The sequence below is a fragment of the Ursus maritimus genome, unplaced genomic scaffold (assembly GCF_017311325.1).
Source record: "Ursus maritimus isolate PB19 unplaced genomic scaffold, ASM1731132v1 scaffold_33, whole genome shotgun sequence".
In the NCBI taxonomy this organism is placed as follows: Eukaryota; Metazoa; Chordata; class Mammalia; order Carnivora; family Ursidae; genus Ursus; species Ursus maritimus.
In genome coordinates this window covers 9,947,413-9,971,043 of record NW_024425897.1, presented here as the reverse complement: position 1 = coordinate 9,971,043, position 23,631 = coordinate 9,947,413, and the positions used below count along the sequence as shown (strand labels likewise).

General features: G+C 44.4%; 2 protein-coding genes across 9 annotated transcripts in view; both read right to left on the bottom strand.

The window, feature by feature from the left end:
• Positions 1-21,861, bottom strand: part of HORMAD2 (HORMA domain containing 2) — an 89,156-nt gene extending 67,295 nt beyond the window's left edge. Inside the window, exons 1-2 of the mRNA XM_040619408.1 lie at positions 21,835-21,861; positions 21,575-21,730 (exon numbers count right to left, since the gene is read on the bottom strand). Coding sequence (XP_040475342.1) covers positions 21,575-21,730; positions 21,835-21,861 — 183 coding nt within the window. The remainder of the gene's footprint in view (positions 1-21,574; positions 21,731-21,834) is intronic.
• Positions 21,240-23,631, bottom strand: part of MTMR3 (myotubularin related protein 3) — a 137,016-nt gene continuing 134,624 nt past the window's right edge. For all 8 annotated transcript variants that reach the window (XM_040619725.1, XM_040619724.1, XM_040619727.1 and 5 more), the window contains one exon: positions 21,240-23,466. In XM_040619725.1, the coding sequence (XP_040475659.1) occupies positions 23,295-23,466 (172 nt within the window). In that variant the 3' untranslated portion in view covers positions 21,240-23,294. The remainder of the gene's footprint in view (positions 23,467-23,631) is intronic.

Sequence of the window (23,631 nt, the reverse complement as noted above, 5' to 3'; positions counted from 1 at the left end):
AGGTTATGCATGCTTACATGCCTACGGACTAGAGCCAGCCAGGTGCCCCAAAACTAGATGTATTTTTAACATTAATATTTTTATTGTGTTAAAATACACATAAAATTCACCACCTCACCTATTCTCAAGTGTACAATTCAGTGACATCGAGTGTATTCATGGTTGGCAACCTCACCACTAACCATTCTGAGAAAATTTTTGTCATCCTGAACAGAAACTCGTGCTTTTTAGTCACCCTAATCCTTCTACCCTCCAGCTCTTTGTAACCTCTAATCTTCTGTCTCTATGAAGTTGACTCTAGGTACCTCTACCTCTATGTAAGTGAAATCATAAATATTTGTCCTTTTGTGTGTGGCTTCTTTCACTTAGCATAATGTTTTCAAGTTTCATCTGTGTTATAGTGTGTATCAGAATGTCATTTCCTTTTTAAGGCTTGAATATGTCATTGTATATACCACATTTAAAAGAACCATTCAACTGTTGATGGACATTTGGGTTGTTTCCACCTTTTAGATATTTTAAAAATACTGCTGTGAACATTTGCGTGTACAAGTATCTGTTTGAATCCCTGCTTTCAGTCCTTTTTGGGTATATACCTAGAAGTGGAATTGTGATTAATATGGTAATTCTGTCTAATTTTTTGAGGAACTGCCCATACTGGTGTGTTTTTGTTTTTGTTTTTTTACAGCAGCTGTATGATTCCACTAGCAATGCACACAAGGGTTCCAATTTCTCCACATCCCTACCAACATTATTATTATTGTTTTCCATTTTGGGGAACAGCCATCCTAATGGATGTGAAGTACAAATTTTAACTTTGAGTTACCTTTGAAAACCAATAACCCATAAAGTTAATTCAAAAATGTTTTTGAGCCCCTGCTATATACAGAGCACAGTTGTACGCTAAGAGAAGTAACAGTGATGAATAAATACATTGTCAAATCTTTAGGTGATTTAGTATTTTTCTCCTCCAAATGTATTCTTATGAACAAGCAAATCAACTTAAATTCTCACTGGGTGGTTGAAAAAACTAATCCAGAGACCTTATGCCAAATTCATAGAAAATGCATAGTGGAGATAAAAATGTTTATTAAACTAATTTTCCAAAGAATACAGTCAAATGCTAATTATGTAGTTCTTCTTTGGAAAATTCACAAAAAGATTATGTCAGGCAAAATTCTAATTTTTTTTTCACCTGACAGGTTTGACCTGTTAAAAGAATCCTGATTTACTACAATGGCCACTGCTCAACTTTCTCACTCGATCAAAATTCAAAAAGCACCTAAGGTAATTACTAAGAATTAAAAGAAAATCAATGGCTATTTAGTGAGTTAGTTCAGAATCATGACTTAATCTCTGGTGTTTTTTAAAAGAGCAGTTTTACTAAAAATTTGCACATAATATTTTGTCAGAGTATGTGTATGTTTTAACTGCCTAATGGACTGAGGTTGTTCAAGAAATTAGAATATATTCCTACAAAGTAAATTACTGGGTGCTTATTTCATGTTTATATATTTAGATTTTCTAGAGTGAAAGAAATCAGAAACAAAAAAGAGCTTAAAGAGAACACTTTTTTTGTTAGACATTTATATATGAAGCAATTAGGAAATTTCTGATAGGCATCTTACAATTGTAAGAACTGAGGAGAGAACACGGAGAGACTTGGAGGCTGGGCTCCTGGGGGAATATGCCAGAGCCAAGGAACATTTCTGGGTTCAAAAGGGCAGGTTTATCTTGCCCCAAGACATTCATTAATGAATTGCTCATTTATTAATTGAGAGCTCAATATTATATAATATATAATATATGTGTGTGTTTATATATATATAAACACAATGTTATTTCTGAGAGAATAAAAAATCTTTATCTTCTAGAAGTTTAGAATCTGAAAGGGAAATAAATTTAGAGGAGTTAAGCCAACATACAAAGCAGTATATATATTACATATATGTGAAAAGAGTAAAAGCAATACAAATTATAGGAATTTATAGAGATTTTGTATAGACTGTAATGGTTTGTGTATTACCTAATGAAGGAAACGTGACTTAAGGAGGACTTTGACTAATATAAAGGATTTGAGTAGAGGAGAGAGAAGAGAATTCTATGAGGAAAACCTACCAATGTGCCTTGGCCAAAATGAGAAATGAACATGGAATATTTTAGAAAATAATGAAGAACCCATCATTATTAGAGTTGAGACACATCATGTTGGACAGAAATAGGAAATAAAGATTGAATGGGAACTTTGGGGACAAATTATAGATCTTAAAAGCCAAGCTAAGGAATTAATGCTTATTCTTCAATCAGTAGGCAGTCAGAGGGTTTGATCGGGAGAGTGAATAAAATAATTGTTCTTGGGAAATATTAAGCTGTAGCAAAAAAGGGCAAGATTCACATTGAAGGTGAATTAGGGCAGAGAAAGCAGTTATCTTTCTGGCTCAAATTGAGTATACTCACTGGATTCCTGATCTCATTTGGTTTCCTGAGTGGGCTTCCCTCCTGGGGTGAAATGCTGAGCTGGGTATATGAATTGCAATCAGCTTGGCAGTTATTTTTCTCACTGTAAATTAACAAATTGACTTTTTGATGTAAACAGATCTTTGTAGTTTGGATTGCATGAACTACTTTTCCCAGGAAATTTAAAGTGACTATGATTTTGCTATTTAATACTTCAAACAACAATAATAACAATTATAGAAGCTAACATTTATTCAGCACTTACCATGTACTGGACACTGTCACAAGGGCTTTATATTATTATTTCATAAACCTCACATTAACGAGGACACTGAAGTGCAGAGAAGTAAAGTATCTTGTCTTAGGTTATGTAACTTGACAGCTAAGCTATCAAACATTACTCTGTCATCAGCACACTATCTTATTAAAAATAATTTATAATAGTGTTTTCTATTATCAAGTCATAGTATTTTCATGTATTAGACATTTATAAAAACATCAATGATAACCCTTAAAATATTAGATCAGTTGAGCTAGAAAAAAATCTCTGGAGTATAGAAGTAACACAACTCTGGAGGGCTTTTTTCAGCTATTGATCTTCATGACTACAAATGGCTTTTTAGATCCTATATTAAAAATAAATGTCTTTATACTTTCAGGTTATTTAATTTTACAAATGATTATTACTCAAGTATTGCCTCTAAGTTTTGCAAGTTTTCAGTGTTACTATATATGCATGCCACGCCAGCTATTACCCAATTACTCAAAAGAATCTTAATTTCTCAGATCTGTGGGTACAAAAACAATTCTCTGTAAAATTTTAAATGCACATGCACACACATATGCACACCACATACACACCTAATGCTCCTTAAGCTTCAATTTTTCCTACTTAATATAGCTTAATATTCCTAAACAATTATTTTACTCACTCTCCTGATCAAACTACTGACTTTCCATTGGTTGCAGAATAAAGCATAAATTCTTAACCTGGCTTTAAGATCCGTACTGATTTGTCTTCAAAGTTCTTTCATACATGCAAGAATAATAATTTTATTATATATTTTTAAAACTGAATATAATATAGTTTGATCATTCATTGCCATTATATGATATACCAAAGAAGAACAAAGCTTATATAGCAAAAATCTAGCAAAGACTAGAATGCCTTTGGGATATAGATATAGAAAGCTTTTTGGGGGGAACCTGCATGGTTCCGTTGCTTAAGCATCCGACTCAGTTTCAGCTCAGGTAATGGTCTCAGGGTTGTGAAATTGAGCCCTGTCTCAGATCTGCTTGAGATTCTCCTCTCCCTCTCTCTCTGTGCCCACCCCCCAAATAAATTAAATCTTAAAAAAAGAAAGAAAGAAAAGTTTTTGGGATACATGACTTTCAGTTAGAAAGATGTGACTCTTGGTCTTGGGGTCATAAGTTCAAGCTCCCACATTGGGTATAGAGATTACTTAAATACATTAAAAAGAAAGAAAGAAAGAAAAGCTTTTTGGGAGTTCTTCATCAAAGGCATATTTGTGGGTAGTAGGTGCCTAAGTAACAGAATTATTAAAACTTCAACAGCTGAAACTGTGTAGCATTGTAAAAGACCTCTGGATTAAGAATCAGAGATATAATCATCCTGGCTTGACAGCATGGAAGTAGTAGTTTCACCTACTCTTTATTTTATATAAATGAAGTCAGTAGTAGTATTCGTATCTGGTCTCTTTTATGTATGAGTATCATCAGTATTGTTAGATCATTCATTCTCATTTCTGTATAGTATTCCATTGTGGAATATATTCAATTTGTTTATCCATTCTTTGTTGAGGCATTTGAGTAGTTTCCATTTTGGGTCCATTACGAATAATGCTATTATGAATGTTCTTTTGGTGAGCATATGTATGCATATCTGTCAGGTGTCTACCTATGAGTGAAATATGGGTCATAGACTATGCGTATATTTAGCTTTAGTGCATACCACTGATGAAGTTTCCAAAGAGGTGTACCCACTTATGCTCCTATAACCAGTGTTTTAAAAGTTTTGACTGATTCACATCTTTATCAACATTTGGTATTTTCTGATTTTTAAAAATTTTAGCCATTTCGGGCGCCTGTGGCACAGCGGTTAAGCGTCTGCCTTCGGCTCAGGGCGTGATCCCGGGATGGGATCGAGCCCCACATCAGGCTCTTCGCTATGAGCCTGCTTCTTCTCTCCCACTCCCCTGCTTGTGTTCCCTCTCTCGCTGGCTGTCTCTATCTCTCGATCAAATAAATATAAAATCTTTAAAAAAAAAAATTTTAGCCATTTCACTAGGTGTGTAGTATTATTTCATTGTGGTTTTATTTTTTTTTTATTATTTTTTTTAATGATTTTTTATTATATTATGTTAGTCACCATACAGTACATCCCCGGTTTCCGATGTAAGGCTCAATGATTCATTAGTTCTGTATAACACCCAGTGCACCATGCAATACGTCTCTTACTACCCATCACCGGTTATCCCATTCCCCACCCCTCCCCTCTGAAGTCCTCAGTTTGTTTCTCATAGTCCATAGTCTCTCATGTTCTATTTCCCTTCTGATTACACCTTTCTTTTTATCCCTTTCACTTGATCATCTAGTTCTTATGTTCCATAGATGAGAGAAATCATATGATAGTTGTCTTTCTCTGCTTGACTTATTTCACTTAGCATTATCTCCTCCAGTGCGTCCATGTTGTAGCAAATGTTGAGAACTCGCTCTTTCTGATAGCTGAGTAATATTCCATCGTATATATGACACAACTTCTTAATCCAGTCATTCGTTGAAGGGCATCTCGGCTCCTTCCACGATTTAGCTATTGTGGACATTGCTGCTATGAACATTGGGGGGCATATGGCCCTTCTCTTCACTACGCTGTATCTTTGGGGTAAATACCCAGTAGTGCAGGCTGGATCATAGAGGCTCAATTTTTAACTTTTAAGGGACCTCCACACTGTTTTCCAGAGTGGCTGCAACTTCATTCCCACCAACAATGTAGGAGGGATCCCCTTTCTCCACATCCTCTCCAACAATTGTTGTTCTTGCCTTGTCTATTTTTGCCATTCTAACTGGCGTAAGGTGGTATCTCAGTGTGGTTTTGATTTGAATTTCCTTGATGGCTAATGGACAGATTTGCAAGTCTGTTATTTGTTGTCTTCATTGGAAAAGTGTCTGTTCATATCTTCTGCCCATTTTTTGATTTGTTTATTGGCTGTATTGAGTTTGAAAGTTCTTTGTAGATCTTGGATACCAGTCCCTTATCTGTAGTGTCATTTGCAAATATATTCTCCCATTCCGTGGGCTGCCTCTTAGTTTTTTTCGACTGTTTCCTTGGCTGTGCAGAAACTTTTAATCTTGATGAAGTCCCATAAATTCATTTTATCTTTTGTTTCTCTTGCCTTTGGGGATGTGTCGTTGAAAAGGTTGCTTTGGCCAATGTCGTAGAGGTTGTTCCTATGTTCTCCTCTAGGATTTTGATGGATTCCTGTCTCACATCGAGGTCTTTCATCCATTTGGAGTTTATTTTTGTGTATGGTGTGAGATAGTGGTCAAGTTTCATTCTCTTGCATGTAGCTGTCCAATTTTCCCAGCACCATTTATTGAAGAGACTGTCTTTTTCCCACCGGATGTTTTTTCCTGCTTTATCAAATATTAGTTGCCCAAAGAGCCGAGGGTCCATTTCTGGGCTCTATTCTGTTCCATTGGTCTATGTGTCTGTTTTTGTGCCAGTACCATGCTGTCTTTGTGATCACAGCTTTGTAGTACAGCTCGAAATCCAGCATTGTGATGCCCCCAGCTTGTGTTTTCCTTTTCAACAGTTCCTTGGAGATTCGGGGCCTTTCTGTTTCCATACAAATTTAAGGACTGTTTGATTCCAGTTCTTTAAAAATGTCCTTGGTATTTTTGATCGGGATAGCATTGAAAGTGTAGATTGCTCTGGGTAGCATGGACATTTTTAACTATGTTAATTCTTCCGATCCATGAGCATGGAATATCTTTCCATCTTTTTATGTCTTCCTCAATGTCTTTCAAGAGTGATTTATAGTTCTAGAATATAGGTCCTTACGTCTCTGGTTAAGTAATTCCAAGGTAACGTATGGTTTTTGGTGTATTGTTTGGGATGGATTCCCAATTTCTTCTTCTTCGGTCTCGTTATTCGTATAGAAATGCAACTGATTTCTGAGCATTTATTTTGTATCCTGCCACGTTACTGAATTGCCTTTATAACTTCTAATAGTTTGGGAGTGGCTTCTTTTGGGTTTTCCATATAGAGTATCATGTCATCTGCGAAGAGAGACATTTTGACTTTTCTTTGCCAATTTGAATACCTTTGATCCCTTTTTGTCGCTTGATTGCTGTTGCAAGGACTTCTAGTACTATGTTGAATAATAGTGGAGAGTGGGCATCCTTGTCGTGTTCTGATCTTAAGGAAAGGCTTCAGCTTTTTCCCATTGAGAATAATATTTGCAGTAGGCTTTTCATAGATGGCTTTATGAGATTGAGAAATGTACCTTCTATTCCTACACTCTGAAGGGTTTTAATCAGGAAAGGATGCTGTATTTTGTCAAATGCTTTTCGGCATCGATTGAGAGGATCATATGGTTCCTGAGTCTTTTCTTGTTGATATGATGTATCACGCTGATTGATTTGCGAATATTGAACCACTTGCATCCCAGGTATGAATCCCACTCTTGATCGTGATGGATAACCTTTTAATGTATTGTTGGATTCTATTAGCAAGTATCTTGTTGAGGATTTTGGCGTCCATATTCATTAGGGAAATCGGTCTGTAATTCTTCCTTTTGATGGGGTCTTTGCCTGGTTGTGGGATCAAGGTAATATTGGCCTCATAGAATGAGTTTGGTAGCTTTCCTTCTGTTTCTATTTTTGAAATAGCTTTAGGAGAATAGGTATTATTTCTTCTTTGAATGTTTGGTAGAATTCCCCAGGAAACCGTCCGGCCTGGAGTTTTGTTATTTGGAAGGTTGTTTATCACTGACTCAATTTCTTCATAATTAATTGGCCTGTTTAAGGAATCAATTTCTTCCGGTCATCTTGGTAGTTTATAGGTTTCCAGGAAGGATTCCATCTCTTCCCAGATTGTTAGTTTATTGGCATATAGCTGTTGATAAAAATTTCTAATAATCCTTCCAATTTCAATGGTGTCTCGTGACCTCTCCTTTTCATTCATTTTAATAATCTGGGTCCTTTTCTCTTTTTTTTGGATAAGTCTTGCCAGTGGTCTGTCAATTTTATTGATTCTCTCAAAGAACCAGCTTCTAGTCCTGTTGATCTGCTCTACTGTACTTCTGGTTTCTGCTTGATTGATTTCAGCTCTAATTTTTCAACTGTTCCTCGTAGCGGGATTAGGCCTGTCCCTCTGTTGCTGTTCCAGCTTCTTGAGGTGAAATATAAAAACTGCATTTTAGATTTTTCTATTCTTTTGAGTGAGGCTTGATGGCTGTGTATTTCCCCTCAGGACTGCCTTTGCAGTATCCCATAGGTTTTGGACTGTTGTATTTTCATTCTCATTGGTCTCCATAAATTGTTTAATTTGATTTTTGATTTCCTGGTTTGTCGAGTCATTCCTGAGCAGGATGGTTCTTAGTCTCCAAGTGTTTGAGTTTCTTCCAAATTTTTCTCTTGGTTGAGTTCCAATTTCAGAGCGTTGTGGTCTGAGAAATGCAGGGGATAATTTCAATCTTTTGGTATCGGTTGAGACCTGTTTTGTGTCCCAGAACATGGTCTATTCTTGAGAATGTTCCATGGGCATTAGAATAGAATGAGTATTCTTTGGTTCTGGGGTGTAGTGTTCTATATATATCTATGAGGTCCAACTCGTCAGTATGGCATTCAAAGCCTTTGATTCTTTGCTTAGTTTTGCCAGGGTGTTCTGTCTATTTCTGATAGTGAGTGTTGAGGTCCCCTACTATTAATGTATTTTTATCTATGTGTCTCTTTATTCTGGTTAAGAGTTGGCTTGTGTATCTTGTCTGCTCCCCTGTTGGGGGCATATATATTTATCATTGTCATATCCACTTGTTGAATACTTCCCTTAAGAATAATATAGTGCCCTTCTGCATCTCTAACTATAGTCTGTAGTTTAAATCCAATTTATCTGATATGAGAATTGCTACCCCAGCTTTCTTTTGAGGTCCATTTGCGTGAAAGATGGTACTCCATCCCTTACTCTCAGTCTGAATGCATCTTTTGGGTTTGAAATGAGTCCTTGTAGACAGCAAATGGATGGGTCATTTCTTTTATCCAATCTGCAACCCTGTGGCGTTTTATGGGATGGTTCAAACCATTTACATTAAGACTGATTACGAGAGATATGATTTTAATGTTGCCATGTTGCCAGTAAAGTCTTTGTTGTATTGGCTGTGACTTTCTGTTCTGTATCACTCTTGGGGCCTTTTTACTTTTATAGAACCCCTGCTAATATCTCCTGTAGGGCTGGTTTCGTGGTTACAAAATTGGTTAGTGACTAGCGATTCTGAAATGTCTTTATTTCTCCATCAATTCTGAATGACAGCCCTTGCTGGAAAAGGATCCTTGGTGCATGTTTTTCTCTGAAAGAGCTTTAAATATGCTCCCCCAACCCTTTCTCTCATTCCAGGTCTGTGTAGACAGGTTCGACGTAATTCTGATGCTTTTTGCCTTGGACGTGAGAAATTTCTTGCCCTGGCTGCTTTCAATACTGTATCCTTGCATCTAATATTTGCGAATTTCATTATGACGTGAGTGGCGTAGGTCTGTCATGGTTGAGCTTGGGAGGGGTCCTCTCTGCCTCTTGGATACAATGTTTGTTTCCTTGCTAGATTAGGGAAGTTTTCAGCTACAATTTGTTCAAATATCTCTTCTAGACCTCTGTTTTTCTCCACCCCTTGGGGATGCCGATGATTCTAACATTGGATCGTTTCATTGAGTCAGTAATCTCCGTAACCTACATTCGTGGCGTGATTTTTAAGACCATCTTCTATTTTCATTTTTCCTCTATTAACCCATCCTCCAATTCACTAACCCATTCCTCTGCTTCTGCGACCCTGGCCGTCAGAGCCTCTAGTTTGCCTGCATTTGGCTCATAGAATTTTTAATTTCTGTCAGATTCGCTCTCATTTCTATCCTTAGATTCTATATTCTCAGTAACCTTTTCGTTAATAGTTTTTCAATTCTACTCATCATTTTTGACCATCGTTACTTGAATTCCATTTCTGATAATTTGGTTACATCCATATTCCATTATTTCTGTGGCAGAGGCCACAGACTCACTGTCTTTTCTTTGCTGGGGGGCTTCTCCTTCTTGTCATTCTGATGAAGAGAGGTTGCGGGGTTTCCAGAGCCCAAATTATTATCGGGTCCCAAGTCGGCCCCTTGTTATAGGGATCTGTGGATGTGGGCTTCTCTTTAAAGATTTTATTTATTTATTTATGTGGCAGCCAACCAGCGAGAGGGAACAGAAGCGGGGATGGGAGAGGAAGAAGCAGGCTCCCAGCGGAGGAGCCCGATGAGGACTCCTTTCGAACGCCGGGATCACGCCCTAAGCCGAAGGCAGGTGCTCAAAGACTGCGCCACCCAGGCACCCGGGTTGTGGGCTTCTTGATTTTTCAGCCTGCCTTCTGGGAGGGCCTGCGCGCCGATACTCAGGCAACCCTGTTTGGGTAGAGTCTCGGCGTCCCCGCGAGGGGGAGTGGGCAACTCCCTGAGCCGGTATTTCCAGGCTTTGTTCTCTGGCGGTTTCCTGGCGGTTTGCTGTGCCTCTTCTGGAGATCAGAGCAGCAGCGGCCAAATTTCAGCCTCTGTCACAGAACAAGGGATTGGCCCATTTTCTACTAATGTTCTGGCCACTTTAATCCTGTTTCTGTTGGTGCTGCTCAACCCTGCAGCGCCTGGGATGTGCGCCACACGGGCGTCCCAGCCCTCACTTCCAGGGCCGGGCGCTCTCTGTCCTTTGTGTTTAATGCCGCCAGCGCCAGCCGCCCAGCGCGCGCTCCGAAGCTCCCGGTCTCAGTCTGGATCAGTGAGCGCACGGGATTCCGGTGATCCGCGAGATGCCTGGTGGCTGCACCCGGCTCCGGTCTCAGCTGTGTTTTGCGGGTGCCGACTCGAGCCCGCCCGCTCCCCGTGCAAGTGGCTGCCGCTTCCCGGCGCCAGAACGTGGCTCCCTCCCCTTCCGTTTATCTTCGATATCTTTTTTTTTTTAGATTTTATTTATTTATTTGACACAGAGAGAGAGCCAGCAGAGAGAGGGAACACAAGCAGGGGGAGTGAGAGGAAGAAGCAGGCTCTCCAGTGGAGGAGCTGATGTGGGGCTCATCCCAGGTCCCCGGGATCACGCCCCTGAGCCGAAGGCAGGCCTAATGACTGCGCCACCCAGGCGCCCTATCTTCCGATATCTGTGCACGGTTTCATGGCTCCCGCTTCGTACCTCAATACTCAGCGCTGGAGATGCTTCTTTGTAGAGATCCAGATGCGTCTTCCGCGTCTCAGGCTGGTTCCGTGGTTGTTTAGGCTTGTCTGGTACCTATCCAGCTCGACTCGAGGATCATTGAAATAAAAAATCATTAAAAAAATAAAATAAAATAAAATAAAATAGAGTGCAGCATACATGGGATGTCATATATAAGCCTCATGGTAACCACAAAGAAAAACCTATACTAGATATACAAAAACTAACGAGAAAGGAATCCAAACATAACACTAAAAAGTTATCAAATCACAAGGAAAAGAGAGCAAGAGAAGAAGAAACAGAAGAACTACAAAAACAGCCAGAAAACAATGAACAAAATGCTATTAAGTACATACCTATCAAAAAATTACTTTAATTGTAAGTGGACTAAATGCTGTCCTCAAGAGATGTGGAGTGATGGAATGGATAAAAAACAAAACAAACAAAAAACTGAAAGCCTGTCTACATGCTGCCTACCAGAACTCACTTCAGACCTAAAGATGCGTGGACTGAAAATGAAGGGATGGAAAATACAGTCCATGCAAATGGAAACAAAAAGAAAGCTAGGGCAGCAATACCCTGTATCAGACAAAGTAGCCTCTAAATCAAAGACTGTAAAAAGAGACAAGGGCTTTACGTAATGATAAAGGGATCAATCCAGCAAGATATAACAATTGTAAATATGAACCCAAAATAGAAGCACCTAAATATATAAAGCAAACATTAACAGACATAAAGGGAGAAATTGACAGTAATACAAATAATAGGGGACTTTAACAGCCCACTTACATCAATAGGTAGATTATCTGGACAGAAACTAAGGCATGGGGGATGGAATAGGTGGGAGGGACCGTCAGGTCAGGCAGAGCTAGGGACACGCAGAACAAGGCTGAGGGTACCATAAACGAAAAGGTACCAGAGGACTCCCTTGAAGTTTGCTCCTACTCAGACTAGAGGAGGGTACTTCCCCTCTGAGCGCAAGCGTTCTGCCTGCTCCAGGCCATGGTCAGGAGTTTTACAGGCATGAGCTCCACTCCTCCAACTTTCACACCTGCTGTCTGACCCCACTTCTCCGCTCTCCATGGGGTGCAGGGCCAGCTCTGCATGCCCAGAGAGGCGGCCGGGCAAGGCAGCATATTGCAAAAGACTGCCTTAGGCGCAGAGAAGACACCATACACTGGCCAAGAAGTCACCTCTGGTGGCTCTCCTCTTCCAGGATGGCACACATCCGGAGGTTGGTCTTTGGGAAGTTCAGGGATCCCCCACTGCACATCCAGGCACTAGCCTGAATGGAGGTAAGGCAGCCAGAGTCCTGAAGGAAAGGGGCCGGCCAGCCCTACTGACTGCTCACCCAGCCCTCACCCGTCCTGGTTGCCCCATGGAGCCCATCTCTCAGAGACTCCCAGAAGCCCAGGAAGGAGCTCCCACCCTAGCCCAAAAACCTGTCTCTGGCAACACTCCAAACCACAGTTGCTGAATATGAAGTATTTCGTGTTGCGGACCTCCTGGCTGGGGGTGGCCAGGAGTCTCTACCACTCCTGGAAAGACCTATTTCTCGCCTCTCTCTGGTTGGGCAGAGGAGACGTGCCATTGCCTTGGAGCCGGTCAGGCTGCACGGAAGACAAGCAGGATTCCTGCCTCCTCTAACTCTGCACTACACTGGAAAGCTGGTAAGCCGTGGACAGAGTAGGCCTTCAGTGCGACCTGCAGAGCAGCTAGACCCGGTAAAACATGGTCTTTCCTCATGGAACAACAGCCTTGGGGGTTGGACAAACATCCCCACAGATGAGAAATTAAAGCAGAGTAGAGTGGTCAAGGCCACGCCCTAAATAAGCAATCAAGGGGGCTAGAACGCAGGTCCCACACCCTCTGGGTCTGGGCAGCCTAAGGCGACACACACGTAGACAGACTCCAGGCCATAGCTTCTTCAGGCTAAGAGTTGTCTCGAACCCTGATGGAGTTGGTGTCTGCTGCCAACAGATTTGTCTCTGTGCTAGAGGCAGGAGTCTTACAGTTGAGTGAGGGAGCTCCTAAGAAATTTAGTACATTCTGGGGCGCCTGGGTAGCGCAGTCGTTAAAAGCGTCTGCCTTCGGCTCAGGGCGTGATCCCGGCGTACCGGGATCGAGTCCCACATCAGGCTCCTCCGTTGTGAGCCTGCTTCTTCCTCTCCCACTCCCCCTGCTGTGTTCCCTCTCTCGCTGGCTGTCTCTCTGTCACATAAATAAATAAAATCTTTAAAAAAAAAAAAAAAAAAAAGAAATTTAGTACATTCTAATGAGTAGCTAATTCCTTCTTGCAACATGGACTGCTTTGTGTGTAATGGAATATGGTTCTGGATTTTGGAAATGAATAGTCCTGTGTAAATTCAGTGTAATAGCACTAGTACTTCAAGGGTCCCTTTGGCTCCTGAGCCTTCTCCACTCTGATTTAGGCCTTTGATCCCGCACATGGCCTCTTACTGTTCTTCCCACTACTTCATCCTCCTAGCACCCACTCCCAGCTGGCCCTGACTTAGGAGAGGCTGGGTAGGCAGTGGTTTGGAGTACGGTCTCTGGAGACAGAGGGCCGGGACTCAAACCATGGTTCTGCTGCTGCTTTGCTGTGTGACCTTAGGCCTTAACAGCAATGCTGGCTCCAGTGCCTAATTTTCTTTTCTTTTTTGATTTGAGAGAGAGAGAAAGAGAGCACAAAGCTGGGGGAGAGGCACACTCCCCCTGAGCAGGAAGCCCGACGTGGGGCTCAATCCCAGGACTCCGAGATCATGACCTGAGCTGAAGGCAAATAGATGCCCACCTGACTGAGCCACCCAGGCACCCCTCTGTTGCCTTATTTTCAAATGAGGATATAACAGTACAAACCTCACCAGGTTGACAGAATTAAATGTGTTGACAAGTACTTAAACAGTGTCTGACCCATAACAGATCTTAACTATTATCATCTTGTTCAGTTCTCTGTTCAGAAACCCCAAATAGTTATAGAATTGAGACCAGCGTTTAACCTAAAATAGACTCCTTGGCCTTTTTTAACAAGTATTTCCTCATTTGCTAAACCACGCACTCCAACTCCGTTCCCCAGACCTGCCCTCCTGTCTTGGCTCATGCTGACCCAGCATTGCCATCAGTAGCCGTCACTGCTGCCCCGCCAGGGCAGGCTCTCTGGTCAGACATGCCGATGGGCTTTCTTTTTCCTTTAAGCCATATCTAAGTAGGCCTCCAGAGTTGTAGAGGAAAGCTAAAGTCATCAGACATGAAAAGTATTCTCCAAACAACTGAGCATATAAAAAATTACTTTCCACTTAGACATTGTTAAACAATAAAAATTCAGCTGAGTAACTTCAGAGATCAAACTGGCTTTGATTGAACGACTCAGGAGTTGGGCAGCATCCCATCCAGCAACAGAAAGGTTCCAGGAAGGTGGCCTTTCTAACAGAATCGGAAGGGGTCCATCAAGTGGATCAAGGGCTGACTAGGTAATTCCATGACGACTGGTTAAAAGTTCTGCCTGGGGAGCTGGAGTGCAGTTTAGTTAGCGAGTCAGGATTTGCGGACACGGGGTTTAGCACAGGTGGCTTCATTTGGGGCCTGTTGTCTCTTTTTAAGTATCTCCCTGCTTAACACCCTGCCCCACCAGAGCCCATCTGTCCCATCTCATACGTACAATTGTGAGATGTCATGAACTTCTGACATTGACAATACAATGAAATGGTGCCAGAGTACAATTTAAGTTTTAAAATGTAGACTGTCATAGCCACGGAAGTATTGGTGGGAACCTGCTCAAATACTTGCCGTCACTGGCAAACGAGGAGTTGAGGGTTAGGTCCTTTAACAAATGAAGAACTTCATGGAACCAGGGAGGTGCTTCGGGGGGGCAATTTGAGTATCAGAGAACTAACAAGACAAAGAGAGGTTTTAAGGAAAACTGAGGAAGCCCCTGAATAACTTTTGCAGAAGTGACTGCCCTGTGGAAATGGTGTCCTGTTGTGCAGGAGGGAAATATACATAAAATAATTTTGTTCTAAGAGTTAGTCCATAGTTGGCAATTGCACTTCAAGAGCCACTAGTTTTAGTAGTAGTTTCATTTTCCAAGAAGTTCCAATCAAACCTTTTCCACTGTTCATTGTATGTAACTCTGGTCTCCATTTTAAGTAGGTTGACTCAAAGAGGCTTTTTCAAGTCTCAGTTCTTTTTGGATAATGAGCATCTTTTAACTTACTTTTATCTGCCCCATCTTCCTTAACAGACGACACACTCCTTAGGGCAAACAGTGTCGAGACAGACAAATGCCATGTCATCATCTCATGGGATGGTGGGGGCAGATATGCGTGCGTGAGTCACCAGTGAAGCCTGTGCAGACCCACAGCCCCCAATTACCTGTTAAATGAATGAGTCCTGGTGTATCCGGCGCTGTTGGCAGCAAAGACCTGCAGTGAGGGTCCCCAGCAAGGAGGGGTGACTAGATGACCTCAGATACCCAGGCTGTGGTCCTCAGCTTTGTCTGGGCTCTTTAGGCATTGGCAGTGATCTCCCAAAGTCTGGAGCGCTCTGCAGGGCAGGGCTGGGTGGAGGACATGAGAGTGGCAAGCGTGATCAGGGCCGCCTAGTTAAGGAGAGGCAGAGGCCCCAGCTGCCACTCCTCTGGCCTCCCCTCCAGTAGCACACAAGCTGTGTGAGGTGGCATTGGGTGCTCTGGTTTATTCCTGCCTGGTACGGTTCAGAACTTAAGACTGAGCTTCATAACCAGACTGCACGCTGGAGTTTTTCCCAGTCCCGGGGAAGGTGTCTGCAGAGGTTAACTTCTTCCTCGGGAGTGGAGGAGGGAAGGGCACACCGGCGCCAGTGTTCACCCCAGCTCCAGGCACTGACTGCTTGGTAAGGACCGCCAAGCCGAGCAGAGGACAAAAAACGCAAGGCCAGGTGCTGTAGGCCGTTCCGTTAGGCCCTCCATTTGCCAGGTTTGGGTCAGCAGAGCCCTCAGGCCCATGAGACGGTCCCTGAGTTACCGCCTCAGAGCTGCATGGGGGTGGGCGGAGGAACTGCGCTTAATAAAATGTCTCCATTTTAAATGCCTGATGTAGTAGTCTCCAAGGAAGCCTGCCTGAGAGGAGGGCAGAGAGCTGAACCTCAGGAGTACCGATACTTAGGAAGCAGGGAAAGGGCTGTGAGACAGAGGCCCCGAAGGCCAACTGCAGAGGTGTGGGCGCTGGCTAGAGGCTGCCTTGTGGTGAAATGCTTTGGGGCAGGGGCTGGAGTGCAGGGCCCGTCCTCGGGGACATAGGGGCACCGTGTCAAAGGGGGCAAGAGGAGCCTCGGAGGCAGCAACTGGTTTATCAAGTCAGATGAGAGAATCGTACTCCTGAGGTGCCAGAGCACAGAGGTCGTGTCCCCAGGGCTGACAGGGACTTCAAGAGCGGGAGCCGCCCCAGTGAAGGATGTAGGCTAGCTGGTTGCTGCACCTTCTGGGTGACTTGAAAGAACTGCCAGTCTAGGAACTGATCTGCCAAATGTCAAAGTACAGCAATCTGGTGTGACTTGGGTGACAAAGCCTTAACTACGTTCAGCTACCTTGGGCTCCTTTGGCACTGGAGATGGCCGGGGGCGGAGGGGGGGGCGGGTTTCGTATGAGTGCAGCGTCTTTGCTTCATGTTCCAAGCTTGGGCTCTAGGGTCCGTATGGAGGCTCTCTTGCTAGCCAGAGCACACAGCCTGGGCCCAGGCCTCTGCCTCGGACATCTGCACTACAGACGTGAGGGCCACCTGGTCCTGCCTCCCTGATCCTCAGCCTGGACGGCTGTTCGACACCTTACAGTTCAGTCTTTAGTCAGGAACCCAGCAAAGTGAGGCCGTGTTAGTCTCCACGGGGCTCAGGAATTCTTAGGTGCCGGCTTAACCCCAACAAGCAGTTTCCTTCTCTCGGCCCCCCTTCTGTTGCTTTTACACAATTTTAAAGCATCGGTGCATCTGCATCCATTAGAAAATTTTAATCGTTTAATAAAATATATATATGAACTTTAAAGTCTTTGAGTAGTGATACACTTGCAATTTATTGTAAAACTCAGATCAGAATGCTTCGAGGTCAAAATCTTACCTCTGTAAGGTGGAAGACCCAGGGTGGGGTCGATTGTCATCTAGTCTTAATACATGGTGAAATCGAGTATCTGCCCGCAGCCAGAGATGGAAATGCCATCGCATCCCACAGACAGCGGGGAGGGGAACATTTACTAAGCAACCACCTTCAGCCCCTCTCCTGGCAAGTGCTCTGCTCCAGACGAGGAAGTGCTCGCTTCCTCGCCCTCCTGCAGGCACCTCAGCTGCTGCTGAAGGGCTGGGATTCCAAACCCAGGTCTGTGGCCTCAGAAACGGGTTCTCTCCACCAAACTAGTGGTTTTGAAACTGGCTTTTTGTGGCAGTGCTTCAGGGGTTCTCTGCAAACACACACTTCAAATATCTTAAATGGCAAAAATCATCTCTAACGTGCACACTCAAGGGTAAAACACGCATTAGCTTAAACTGCCCGAGAGGTCGCCGTAAGGCCTCCATTTACGTGCTTGCGGAGGCTCCCCTGGGTGGGGGGCGCGGAGGGCGCTGGCCTGGTGCTGCACGCCGGGCCCAGCTGCAACTCCACGCTCGCGGCTCTCACTGTAGAAGAACCTGAGTGCTGATTTATAACCTTTAGGTGTTTCTTACTGATATATGGAGGACAAGGACTGAAAGCAGGTGTTGAATATTCTTCTATTAATCCTTTTTTTTCCAAGCATCTACTTCACTTTTGTCAATAATAACCAGAGATTGCAGGCAAGCTGTGACCATTACCATTTGCAGCCACTTACCTATTATAAGAATATTTTTCTCTATATCAAATTCAGAGCTAAATTGGAGGCTGAGACCATCACAACTAAACCATCTGCAGTAAAAATGCTCCCCCCAATCCCATTGATTTAAGACGACGTTATTACTTGAACTTAGACAATTCATGCCAATATCATTTATATATTTGAAAACATTATATATTTAAAAACGATTATAATACGAAAACCTTTTCATTTGGGTTAGGTGGGAGAGGAGGGCTCATAGTGTAAGCCTTTTGGTAGCAAAAGCTCTTCTCTAAGATTTCTGGCTTGGCTAACTCAAAGAGGAGCAGGTTAACACAGCCATTTATCTAAGGTCGTCTTCTGGAAGCCCAGGAGCACTGGGAGGTGGTGGAGGTACAGTCAGGAGAGAGCGTTTCTTATTCAGATTTTACTGTTAATTCATTGACAACCTTGGGTAAGTGTTTGTGGCTCCCTGAGGCTCAGTTTCCCTCCACAAAAAAAGTTTGGATGAAATCAAATCACTTTCAGACTTTCAAGGACCAAAACCTTTCTTCAAATCTTATCTTACTTGAAAGTCTAATACTGAATGGGCCTGGGGGTTCCCTCCCCACAAAGACCCCACAAGAGAGCATGAAAACCACAAAACCAAATGATCTAAGATCCCTTCCACCTCTAAATGTCAGGATTTCAAGTCCCTTGTGTCTGAAACGCAAACTCTGAGCCCAGCCACCCCATCCTGTCCATGCCCCTCCCTCTCCTGGACCAACTAAGGAGCTGAGCTGACTCATCCCCCACACCTAGTATGCTGGTCACAGCACCGATTAGAGAACTATGGTGGCAACCAGAATCCAGGGGCCGAACAACTGTTTGTGGGTGAAGAGGACACATTTATTTCATTTATACGGTCACTGAGGTTACAGCAGAATCAACGCTGTTACAACAGGCAAGCACTACTGTCTGCAGCCACACACAGCATGCTTCTTAAACAGCATCCAAGCCTCACAGGTTACCTTTGCATTCAAATCTGATAAACCAATCAGGAAGCAGTTAAAGGCCAATTTTAAATGCCAACGTAAAACAAATTTCACTTGAAAATACAACTGAAATGCAACTGCTAGGAGCACTGTACGAGAAGATGACCCAACTCAGGTACGATAGAAAAGACTGGAAGTGGTAAATAAAATACAACAGCAACATTAAAAAACCCTGTGATTTCCACTGTGGGGGGGGGGGGCTCCTTCCCTTCAAGCCTCTGAACATGGGCCTTGCTCTGAAGAGGCCTGTTCCACAGGGGAGGCAGCAGGTGAACTCCGCATACAGAGGAGAGAAACACAGTGTCAGCGTGTTTCGTGCTGGAGACAGTGGGCCTTGTGTTTTAAGATGCAGAGGCTTAGGAAGGTCACCTCGTACTGCTAGAAGCCTCTCACACATTCTAGGCCAGCCCTGAAAACAAATGTTCTTAGAAAAAGTGACTAGAAATGAAACAACTGGAATTCTTGCCATGTTATTCAAAACTCTAAATGGAGAGTCAGTCACTGCTCCACAATCTAGGGTCCATTTTTAACTGTGCCGTTAGCCTTTCCTCAGTGCATTCACTTGGGTAGGTGCAGCCGCAGCCCTGGGGACAGGTCACTTGAACAGGCACTAGCTAAATGAAATCCTGCAACAGCACCTTCAAATCGGCCCTCTCTCTAAAGATCAAGAGAAGTCAGGGCTAGAGTTAACTTCGACAAACACGGAATCTCCTAGCTTCACGCACAGCGGCCAGAGTGTATCAGCTGTACTCTTCTCTACGGTATACCCTTGATTCCTGTTTCGATATATTCGATACCTGAATATTGTTTAACAGATCTTCTGGCACCATTTTTTTTCATTCTCCTTCAAATCGGCCACAGTATCTTTTTAAGTCTTAGAATATGCTTTGCCAACCTAGAAATCAACAGCACATTAGCAAAATACTGAAGAAAAAATTTTTCATACATCCTCACTAGAAAAATCCCAATGAATTAAGGCAGCCCTATCATTTTTTAGACTGGGATTAAGGCCAAAGTAAAGAAAGAAGGGAAATACTGAGCGCTAGGATAAGTTCAGAGATGAGAAGGACATCCTAGCAGCTGTCACACCAAATGCCTCCATGTGGAGGCCTGAAGAAAAGCTGGCCTTGCCCTTGGACAGCCGCCTTTCTGCGCACACAGACATCTCCCACAGCAGTTCCTTGCCCCAGACCCACACTGTGCAGGTCTCGCCGCACACTCGCTTTTCATCTTCATCTTTCCCCAGCAGCTCCCCACCTATGGGCCCCCGCCAGCCTTGCTAGGTTCTGCTAGTGTTTTAACTGGCCAAGGACTAAACCATTAGACCTCAGGAACAGTAAGGAGCTGTGTGTGGATACACGGTGGCTAGCACACACTCATTTTTACAAAGTGGTCTGAATACAGTCTGGCCTCCCTGATAGCAGGTGAAGTGGTACCTTCTCCCAAAGAACAGGCTAATTCTCAAACACCTGCTGGATGGCACCTGCAGCCTTCAGACGAGAATGAGCTGAGCTCTTTAGACAGTACATCCAGAAAGTGACCCTAGAAAGCCCACCCAAGGGTTGAGGCCCTAAGGGAGGCTCTGAGCAGGTCACTCTTTAGAGCCCAGCCAACTCACCAGAGGTGCTGGGCTGGAGACCCCAGAGCTGGGCACTACTCAGTACCAACCTTCTCTAGGGAGGAATTGCGGAACGTAGCTCTCACAGACCTGCGGGATGGGAAGGATGCCCAACAGTGATGCAGGGAAAGAAGATCCAGCTCCGCGAAGAGCAAGAACTGGTCAAGAAGTGACTAGGAACTACGGTCATGCTTGCTGGGCTGGTTTGCCGATCTACAGAGCAGAGGTTTGGGGCTCGGGGGGGTGGGGAGGAAGACCTCCAGTTAGGCACATAATCCAATCACACCCATTTCAGTTTCTACCCCCAGGGTCTCTCTACACACCTACCTGCTCTCATCCAAGAACAGGCAGAAACACTTTCAGACCACCTCCCCCTGCCCCAACATCTTTCAAGCTCCCCCCGCAGGGCTCTGTGCTTAACCACCGCCGCGGATGCAGCGTCTGCAGCTGCTGCTCAGGTGGGGTGAGGTAGGGGGGAAGGGGCCAGAGCACTGGCTGCGGGATGGGGGGGGGGACTTGGGGGGTGGGGGCTAGAGGCCAGAGGTAGTTTCATTTACTTATTACTGATGCTCAGTTCTCTGGATGAGGAAAACCCCCCAATTGTTAAGATGCCTGACTGCTTTGCCTTTTTAGCTCTAGAGATGTTAGGGCAAAGCCATCAAGGAAATGTGCTTCGGTGCTGGGGCGTTGTGGTGTGTCTCCCTGCCGAGGTCCAGACTAGAACAGGAGAAACCTGTAGTTTTCCTTCGCCAAAGTTCAGTTGCCCGGCAGCACCTCAAACTGCTACTGTGTAAGACGGAAGAGGGATGAAGAGGGAATAAACCACAGGGCGAAGAATTAGAACGTGTTAGCAAATGCTACCATGCGGAACACTAAACTTTATTCACTTTATTTATATATTTAACAGTTCTAAAGTATTTACTTCTTGCTTTGACAAAAAATGAAAAATATAGGAGCACTGACTGACTCCTCTTTAGGAGAAAAGGGTTATATGTACAGCTACGGAGAGTTATGGTTCCTCCTTTACATACAAAGAAAAATATTAATAAAAAAGTGCTTCGTTGATCGAAAAGGGCTAAGAGCTGCAAGCATTTATTCACACTGTACATCAGACCCAAGAAACCCGTATCATAACCTCTTGGCACCTGTCACTAGGAACTGCACAATCTTTAATTAGACTGACTTCTCCCTACCTGCACGGCCAGACCACACAGAGTGCGGAGAAGAACTACACCCTGTTTCACTGAATTCACACTCCGAGCTACCTGCTGCCACTGGGAAGTCAGAGACTCACTCAGATGCTCCTGGCTTGCCCGGAAGGACAGCTCCAGGGGAGGCTCTGGGCCACACTGTAACCACACCCAGGCACACACAGGAGCCACCTTCCTGAGACACAATTTCCCCTGGCCAGGGAACTGCTTTTCCAAACAGTCAGAAAGTTCCCTGGCCTCACCCCCATCTGCTCAGCACAATCCGCCATTACCAGTTAGCAGCTTTTAGCAGAGCCAAGCATGGCCCTTCCCCGAGAGGGAGGGCAGGCACAAAACATGGATGCCAAGACTACAAAGCACAAACCTAACTCCTCTCCACCCTTCCCAACACTCATTCTACCACAAATATTCTTGATTTAAGGCTCTTTTTGGACCACATCAAAGCTTACTGAGGAAAGGTGCCCCAGATCTCCTACGAGCTGTGTCACTTTTCTAAAGAACGCTGCAGAGTCACCAAGTGGCCCCTCACTGCTGGCCGGCAGCACAGGGGCAGGGCAGGAGGATTACTGGGCCCTTCCCACTGCCCCAGGAAGGGAAGGAGGAGGAAGGCTGATTGTATGGGACATGCTCCCTTTTCCAGAGGCTCACACTCTAAAAGGCTGATTCTACCCCTTAAGGGGGAGATCCATGATTTGTTTGGTTTGGGAATGGGGAATTTTGGAACCCTGAGTCTGGATTTCCCTGTGCTGGTCAAGGAAGAGAGATTGTGTGGGGGACCAGGCCCCAGAAGGGGCTTCCAGGTGTGCCCGGGCTCAGGGAAGGCTTTGGCCTTGGCCACAGCAGCAGGACACTGCACTCTGGCCAGTCTGCACTCTTATGCCTGAGGGTGGGAAGCGCTACACAGCCTGGCCGAGGGAGGCCTACTCATGACAGTGAAGGGGGCCCTAGACCATCTAGGGTCAAGTTAAAAACAGAATCCCATGCAAGAGAGAACATGCTGGCCACCCCCATTCCTAGGCCCTCTCACTCACCTCAGAGGAAAAAACACCTTCTTTCCCCAAAGCAGGGCCTGGAAGGGTTCCACTTATTATCATGTGCCCCTCCCTCCAAATGCCAATGCCATTTATCTGTGAGGTCGGACTGGCCCTGCTCCTCTCAGGAGGGAGAGGGCACTTGGGGCCACGCTCTGAGGGAAGATGCTTCAGCCTCCTCAGCAGCAAAGGTTTTTCCAATCAGCTCTGATGTGGCAGTGGCACGAGAAATAGTCACAAACAGCAGCCCTGGCTCGCTTCCCCACTCCCTAGATCTCGGGCCTCCACGCCTGACTCTGACCAGCCTCCTCCCGTCCTGAGGAACCAAGCCAACCTCCAGCATCACAGGACAGCAGGCGGCTCAACAGTTACAGGGGGCCTGGCAACCTCTGGTCTTCCATTTAAAAAAAAAAAAAAAAAAAAAATTAAGACAACCAGGGGACTTCTTTCTTTTTTGGAGGCATAGGGAAGATGGAAAAGGGAGAGGGGGGGAAAAAACAGGAAAGAAAAATCAATCTACAATCCAGTGGTACATCCCAAATTTCTGTCACTCTGCACAGGTGGTTCCATGCCCCCATTCCAAAGCGCACAGGCCTCTCGGTCTGCCCAGGCTGTGTGGGCCTGTCAGAGGAACAGCAGCTTGGCCTCTGCCCGCCCCAGGTCACTGAGCTTCAGTTTGAAGTGGCAGCAATGGGCTTATCCAGTTCAAGGTCAATGCTGGAGCTTGTGGGATGTAGGCTGCTATAGCAAGACTTGCACACTCGACTGGGTTCAAAGAGCTGCTGGCTGGGAACTGGAACCTTCTGATTACAACAACTGGAGCAGAACACATTCCCACAATTCCTTGAGATGAGAAGAAAAAAAAAACAAAACACTGTTAGTTTCGGTAGCAGGTATGGTGTGGGGAAACCAACTTCAGAAGACAGAACTTTGGTGTACGTAATTCGGATGTGGAAACTCCTCCAAGACTGAACTGTTTCATTTGTCTAGCTCAGGAACAAGCCAAGC